Source organism: Pieris napi, chromosome 14 (genome assembly GCF_905475465.1).
Source record: "Pieris napi chromosome 14, ilPieNapi1.2, whole genome shotgun sequence".
Classification (NCBI taxonomy): Eukaryota; Metazoa; Arthropoda; class Insecta; order Lepidoptera; family Pieridae; genus Pieris; species Pieris napi.
The window spans coordinates 9,839,725-9,848,341 of NC_062247.1; the positions used below are offsets into that span (position 1 = coordinate 9,839,725).

The window sequence follows — 8,617 nt, forward strand, 5'->3', positions numbered from 1 at the left end:
TCTTTCATTGTTTCTGTGTTACTCAACTTCTGGTGTCAGCAAGATCACCATCGTCATAAGCATCCCCTCTCTGTATACCTATATTATGCAATACAGCACAAGCTATAATTATATATAACTAGTATTTGTCAATTTTGACTGTAGTCCTAGCTGTAAACATGGAAATTTCCTTTTCCACACTCCGAAAACCCTTTCAACAATATGCCTAGTTCTTATTTGAGATTAATTATAATTATTGTCAGCTCTTGTTGTTGGAATATAAGTGTTGTTAACATGAAGTTAAGTGCCGGATAACCGCTGTCACCTACTAAAACTCCTTCTAGTTCACCATTTAGCAGCCTTGCATACGCCTGGCAGTTTCTAAATATCCTGCTGTCGTGTGAACTGCCAGGCCACCTAGTCACTATATCAAATATTTCCATATCAGGCCCTATTATTGCTTGCACATTTACAGAAAATTACCCTTTTTTATTTCTGTATGCTTCAGACTGAGCGATACCTTTGGGTCTATTAATTTTTATATGGGTGCAGTCAATAGCTCTGATTATACTGTTTAGGTCATGGTGAGTATTAGATCTTCCTAATTCTTCAAACTTCCTTTTGGCTGTGTTTATATTTCTTGGAAAATTTACAAATCTAGGAAGTAATTTACTCAACTCTGCAGAGACTTTATTTATAATTAAACAGACTGTAGATTGGCTTATGCTGTTCAGATCACCACACACCATCTGTAATGTCAATGAATTATTATTAGTTACATATATGTTATGTTTCTGAAAGTCAGAAGACAAATGTCTTCAACATATTATGTATTTAAAATCATTTGAGAATACATAGGTATAATATTCAAATCGAAAAACCATACATATTTATAACACAATATTACCTGAAAACATCCAGTTGCATTTTTATGCCTTAATGCAATAAGTATTTGCAATTGCGGTAGGTTTGGCGATCCTCTGTTGTTATAAGGTTGCAAGTTTGTAATGATCACTGATCAGCGGTAGGATCACATTTAATACCGTGTGTTTCAAAATACGGTTCCTTCTTTTGAATTCATTCACACCGTACAGGATGGAAGGATTTTGGTTGTATTCGTTCCGAACATATACAACACTTTAGGCAAAATTTTCAATTGTTGATATTTGATACAAGTGCTCTGTTGCTGTTGTCAAAACAATGCGATCCGTTCTACGTAACAAAATTATTGTCATCTTTAAATAATTAATACATTTTCTAAAGGTTACTCGTAAATTTCTAGTTATTGCAATAATAAAATAAATGATTACATAAATAACAATAAATTGGAGATATATTTGTACCGTTTTAGATGTTTAAATATTTGTTATTGTTTACTTTTTTAAAGGATAATAAACAAAGTATTGCATGAAATGAAACATCAATTTGTATTTTGACATTTGCTGTCTTAGCTTGGGCTTAGCTTAATCTTACCGTTAAAATGTCTATAAATACGAAATCATAGTTTAACCTTAGTGTACACTAAGCAAAGTTTTTCGTAAGGTAAGTCAGAGCAAAGTCCAAGTGCGGACTATAGATCTCACCCTAAGTAAATTTGTACGCGCCCGAGGCACTGCAAGCAATTACGACCGCTTACCACGCCGAGTGTGATTATTTGGCCGTCTCTCCAACATTTCCGCATAATAATATATTTTACCTCTAAGGAGGTTAAAAAATATATTATTAAGTCCTAGCTGGCCTGGCGAACATCGTACCGCCTTACAGTCGATTCTTTATTTTTTTAAAATACTTATTCTGCTATTCGGGACACCGGTCTAGTTAAGATAAAAAAAAGAAAGTTGATATGACAAAAAATACATTATGTCAAAAAATAAAAATTTACCTTCCCGGAACCCCTCCACTAACACTTGAACTTTATGTATGGTATTAAAGTTCAAATTGACTTTTAAGTATTATTACGAATATTATGTATGGGAATATAGAAAAGTGGTTTTTAGACTTTTTCACTATTTTTTTTTAATTTTTCTCTCCGTAAGAACCATCCTCGTACTTCAAAGAATGTTATAAAAAAAAGAATTGGCCAAATCGGTCAAGCCGTTTTCATGTTATGTCGTGACAACGGAAAACGGGTTTCATTTTTATATATATAGATTTAAATAGTTAAGTTTCTGGTAATATAAGAAACTGACATGAGAATCTCAGAGCCCGTGGACCCCAATGGGTACGAAGCTTACTTTAATTCATTTTTCTTTTTGTTTCTGTGCCTGAGACGTAGTCAGAAACATTTTTTCCTCGTGACTACCATAAAAAAGCACAGATTAAATGCATACATAAAAATATCACTGGTGCATAGCCAGGGTTCAAACCAATGACCCTCAGAGTTACTGTGCTAACTATAGTTGAATAGAAAATTCTAATTTCACTTATTATTCTTTATAGGTGTCCATATGTGCTTTCCAAACCAAAACATTGATGCTATAGAGCAAAATTTTCAAGTAACCCTAAAAAGTTTTCATTCCAGAAAACCGAACAGTCTCTGTAGCATAGCAAAATGTTCCATGTTGGTATGTACTTAACAGGTAGGCTAAGTAAAATCACATTAAGGAGAAATGAAGTTCGCGGGGGCAGCTAGTTACATATAAAAAGAAAAAACATAAACAATTATTCAACATTTATTCATTACAAAATATGTACAAAAATACAAAATCTTAAACTCTAGTTCTTAAATTGAGTTATTTCGTTGAAGAATTCACGGATTTCACATAAATCTAATATGGGCAGTGATAAATAACTAGATGGCCGAATTTTCCAATACGCAAAGCCTCAATATAAAAATCATGCGATTGGAAAACCGCTACCTTAAAAATAATTAACGGTATACTTAGTATCTATTATATAAAAAGTATCACAAAGAACTGTATTTCACGAAAGTACTGATTTTACTATTAACACTGATTGACTTTAATGCTCATAGGGCATATGTGTGGTTGTGATATTCACTGGAATGTCCATTCCATTGTTGTCCATTCTATTGTTGTCCATTGTATTGTCCTCTGTAGTTAAGGGAAGCCTGTTCTTCGTTCAGTTTGGCAGCTGCTGGGTTGTTAGCGTCCAAAGCAGCACGCTCCTGTAATAGAAATTTTGTATAAAGTGTGGTGTACTATCGAGTACTTTTAATACTAGAAAATCATCGAGCATTTCATACCAATTCAGTACTATCTTTCAGTATCAGTAGAACTGGAAGATTTGGGTTTTTTTGTATATGTCAGCTGCCATTTTTATTTTAATTTGAATTAACGACTATTTGATAGTCTGTAGTAATTTAATAGTCTTTACTATTTATGTTGATGCAATGGTGTTAGTGTCAGCTGCCAATGTCATTATCATTTAATAACGTCAATGTCAAATTGGTTCAAAACCGTTATTAATACGAATGGTTTAATTAATTCGTCAATGTTGTTACATGTATAAATATTGGTAAATATAATACATAACGGTTTTGAAATAATTTGACTGTGATATTATTAAATTATAATGAAAATGGCAACTGTAACCAGCGTCATTGCTCCGACATATATTAAATTACTTACGATTTACCCCATATCGCAAACCTTGAAAGATTACGTGCAAAAACTACAAGCAGTTTTCCTTATATACGTAGTTATTGATCATGCTTAAAACCATTCTCTTAGAACAATATAGACGCAGAGATTGTTTTTTAACCTTGAATTTTTTAATTAAAATACTGCTTAAAAATTTTAATAACGTAAAAGTTACCGCGTTGGCCTTGATTCCAGCGTAAATAAGGTCAAGTCCCTTTTGGATTTCAGCGGAGACTGGAGGAGGAGTTGGGATATGGTCACCCTTGACCCTGAATCCGAACTCATCAGCTGTGTATTCTACGGTGATGATTTGACCATCTGGTGCGGTGTAGGAGTAGGAACCTTGCTGGACAAGAGCTGGTATGTCTTCATTGTCAGTCTTTACACTCCTCAGGAATCCTTGCTCTTGAGCGTGGATATTGTTTCCAGTTTCGTATCTGTAATCAAATACATACATTACATAATTAATATGGTACAAGCGTATACAGTAGTGTATCAACTACGGTTCAAAATATAGGATGAAGGTGTCGTCTGGTAACCGAGGAATGGAACATAAAACTATGTTGGATAGTCTGATAGGAAGCAGTGGAAGTAGTAAAAGGTGGCCTAAGCTAAAAGGCCTGCCCTGCGATTCTGTAACTCACTTTTCGAACTCGCACAGCGGTTTTTGCAGCGGCGGTCGCGCAAAGCAAGCGAAAAGTGAGTTACAGAATCGCAGGGCTGTAAAGGTATGCGACATATACCTATGTACATATTTTTTGTAAATACCTGTTTCTAAAGTGATTGTTGTGTTAAAGGTTTGATACATTTGTACAATCACTGCTTGGTACTACAATATTAATGGAATAATACTTAAAGGTCACTATAAAAACTAAAAATAAGTTGTCAATAAAACCGAATAAAAACAATTTGTTGCAATAATTATTTTGGTCAAAGCGTAATTGGCTAGAAAATGCAACTAAGATAATAAAAGTTTCGCAATCGTAAAGATATTTTAATTCTAAAACAGATTAAATGTTTTCATAGGTAAATACATTGAGAAAGTATAAGTTGTATGGGAAACATACAGGAAAAATTCACGAAAGTACAAGTGGCGTGTAACTAGCTTTAGGCACTACTTTGAATGAAATTCCTAATTGAGAATATTGGATAAGACAAAAATTTCTGAGCCAAAACTTTTTGTTGTTACCAAAATGTTTTTACTTTACTTTTACACCATCACACAACACAGCTAAATTAGGCACCACTTATTGAATATTTTTTTTGTTTGTTTCCTTTTGTAAATTTTTGAACCTTTTTGTTTTTTAATATTATGTATTCCATGTCTGGCTATATTTTCAGTGTAACTGTTTTTTATTATATATAATTTATGTTAGCTGTAGGATTACGAAATAAGTTAATTAAATCCCGAAGTCACTTACGATGTTTTGTAACTGCCATCGTTAGATTGTTCCTTGTCGAAGTGAATGATTGGGATGTATGTTGTGGTGTCAAGTTCAACACGGGGCCGGAAATCTTCGACTGGTTTCCTGAATTCCTGTGCTTGTTGGGGCCTGTAGTCACCTTGTTGGTAGTTGTTGTAGTTTTGTTCGGCGGTCTGTTGGTCCTCTTGGCCTTCTGGTTTAAGAGATAGCCTTCTTTGAGGTACAGCCGCTGAGAGGGCCAGCACTGCTGATAATACAATCTGAAAACACAATTTCAGCTGTTAATAAAACGTTCGTTTAATATATTTTATATACTATAAACATAACATAACATAAAAAAAACAAAAGAAGTGTGTTAGCCAAGAGGCTAAATTGTAATATATATATATATATACTTTATATGTGATCAGTTAAAACTTGCAAACATCGGCAAACATCTTGAGGCATGTCTGAAACCCAAAAACGTGCCATACACAGATCACCTACTTGCCTAATGCCTATTAGAAAAAAGTATATAAGTGCACAGACTAGTTCAAACCTACAACCTCTGGGATAACCTACTCTTTTATAAACGAAAAACTATAAGAACACAGATGCAATCTAAGCCCAAGATTTTGCCACGATTTTGTTATTATTATAACAAGAAAACAAATGTACAATAAGACGTCTAAATTCATGTTGAGATTGATATTTCAGGTTCAATTGATTAAAGCATTATTACAATTGAAACGAAATTATGTAAATTGTTATAAGGGGATGCTAAGGCAATAATGTAAATAAGGTTACGTTTGGTAACTACATCGTAAGTGTTACGGCTCTCTTCAGTTCCGGCAGTGTTAAGTAATGAAATCACTTGTAAAACAGTATATTTCTCAAAATAATCTCTGGTTCTTTAATAATTTAGAGCTTTAATAAATAATAGTTTAAAAAAACTAAAAAAACACGCTTTTAAAGCACATCAAACTAAAAAATGAAAAATATTCCTTCCTTTTTAGTTTGATGTGCTTTAAAAGCGTGTTTTTTAGTTTTTTTAAACTATTATTTATTTTTTAGTTAAATTTTTTTCGGATTATTGCATTGTCATCGATCTTTGACAGGTGCGCAAAATTTGAATAAAATCTGTCCGTTTAAAGTGAGTCAAAATCGAGTCCGAAGAAGTCGGTTACATACATACATACATACATACAGGTGAAGCTAATATAAAGCGTGTAAAAACAGAATTTACTTTGTTTAAGTTTATATATAGGTATGTATATAAAAACCTCGTATCACTGTTTATGGTTGCATTCCGAAACAGCTGTTTTATACATATTTTTTTATTTTAAATACCGCAAGGTAGGTAATTAGCGTGCCTGTATACAGATTATTAATTTAAACAAACCTTTTTCTCTTGAGGAAGTTTAACTCCCATTACTAGCGCGTTCACACGCAATCCCTAGTATTATAGGAATTGTAAATGAAATTCTCAGTATAAAGTAATACAAAATGATGTCACACGAAGAGCTTAATCATATACGAGATGTCGCAAGATGAGGTGGAGCGGATACAATACTATATTATTACGACATTCGCTTGGGCGAAAGCGAGCCCAGTAAAACACGTATTGGCTGTCCATAACCCAACATTGTTTTCATTGAGCACTTTACGCTTCGTTACCATTGAATCTCACATCTAACAATGTATTACACAATGCTAGTCGAGTTCAGACGCAATGATCGTGAACCGGTATGATCTAACTTGCGCATAACTAATAGGTTACGCCTGAAAGATCCAATTACGTCTGTTTGCTCTACGTGTGGTAGCCCGTTAATCACGATATATAGTGTTCGAAATTTGAATATTATCTATATATGTCATAGACAGTAAAAATGTAACTCCAAATATGTTCGAAAAGTTTAAAAATAACAATTATCTGGTAACACACGAATCACAATATGTTCGAAATTTAAATATTATCTATAACCGTCAAGTACAAATAAAACCCCAAACATTTTCGAAAAGATTAAAAATAACGTTTATTTGGTAAATTACGAATCACGGTATAGGGTATTTAAGTTCGAAAATTGAATATTATCTATAAATGTCATAGACAGTAAAAATGAAACTCCAAATATGTTCGAAAAGTTTAAAAATAACAATTATCTGGTAACACACGAATTACGATATGTTCGTAATTTAAATATTATCTATAAACGTCAAGTATAAGTAAAACCCCAAACATTTTCGAAAAGATTAAAAATGACGTTTATTTGGTATAGGGTATTTAAGTTCGAAATTTGAATATTATCCATAAATGTCATAGACAGTAAAAATGAAACTCCAAACGTGTACGAAAAGCTTAAAAGTAACGATGATTTCATAAATCACGAATCGCGAATAGGGTTTAAGTTCGAAATTTGAATATTATCTATAAATGTCAAGTAGATGTGAAACTCCAAACATGTTCGAAAAATTCAAAAATTACGATTCCATTTTCCAATGTCAATATTGTACATCTATAATTATCAAATGTCAACTTAATAAACGAGGTGTAGAAATTTTAATTGATGTTACACAATAAAGCGTGTATCGATAAAGCGTGAATTATTTCCAAAAGGTTCAGGTTTTGTATGTCAAGGTCGAGATTATCACATTGGCAGATGGCATTTTTATCTGTTACTATCAAATAAAGACCCAGTTGCTAAATCTATTTCATCTCGACTGTTAGGTCAATCTTTAGTGTCTGACCTAGATAATGTTATGCAAGTCCACACGCTGTTTGTACGAACAAATGAGGTAATTCACCTAATGATTATTAAATACAGTAAAAAATAATTATGAAACATTACTTCCTTATTTAAACTCAATCATGCAAGATTGTAGATTACATGTACATTCGAATTTCAAACTTTGTCCTTCCCGAAGCATTTTGATTAAGAAATAGAACTAATGTTAAATATCACTACACCCAACATTAAGTCAAAGTTCAACAACCGACTCGTCTACTAACCTTATTTCGATATTACAGCCTCTTGCGGAAACCTTAGTAATAGATTCAAATCAAACTGACCCAATTACATACGCTTTATTACGTTTAATTAGCTTTTTAATGACAGCTAGATTTGAAGCAAGAACTTAACTTTCTTTGAGTAAAATTTGAACATATATTTATGAAGAAAATTTAGGTTTAATAGGCGCTAATTAAGTAATTAATAAAAAAAAAGGTTCCCTTACATAGAAATCGTCATGACTTATTTAAGTATAATTTTGGGACTTACCAGTAATTTCATGATGCTTGTGAATGGGACGTGCAACGGTGAAGCACAGTGGTTCTCGGAACTATTCAAAATGGTAGCTCTCCGCTCACTTATATACGACACCCCTGCCACTCGCTCTGCCCTGAGCCATCACTTTCATACCCGATTTGTCTCTGCAATAATGGATTATCAGTTATCAATATTTTCATACTCTATTGTCTGTAGTCAAGGGATAAGATCTGTGGGAATTCTATATTTGAAATTTCTTATTTTCAAAAGTTCACACGTGGATTGAAGGAAATTGTAACACGTGCTTAACAGGTGCTTTAAGAATAATTTAAATTTAGATTTGTTTATTGATTTCGAATGAGCTATA

At 32.8% G+C, this 8,617-nt stretch overlaps 1 protein-coding gene and 1 long non-coding RNA gene across 2 annotated transcripts; both read right to left on the bottom strand.

The window, feature by feature from the left end:
* Positions 1–644: 644 nt before the first annotated feature.
* On the bottom strand, positions 645–1,293 carry LOC125056034. The gene is made up of 2 exons (XR_007117983.1): positions 887–1,293; positions 645–728 (listed from the first exon to the last, which is right to left on the bottom strand). It is a non-coding gene; the product is annotated as an uncharacterized LOC125056034 (long non-coding RNA).
* A 1,343-nt stretch (positions 1,294–2,636) lies between these two features.
* LOC125055976 (endocuticle structural glycoprotein SgAbd-8-like) lies at positions 2,637–8,402 on the bottom strand. Its single transcript, XM_047658770.1, has 4 exons — positions 8,263–8,402; positions 5,003–5,265; positions 3,757–4,018; positions 2,637–3,106 (listed from the first exon to the last, which is right to left on the bottom strand). Exons 1-4 carry the CDS (start codon positions 8,272–8,274, stop codon positions 3,008–3,010), a joined length of 636 nt encoding a protein of 211 aa, XP_047514726.1. The 5' UTR covers positions 8,275–8,402; the 3' UTR covers positions 2,637–3,007.
* Between the last annotated feature and the right edge of the window lie 215 nt (positions 8,403–8,617).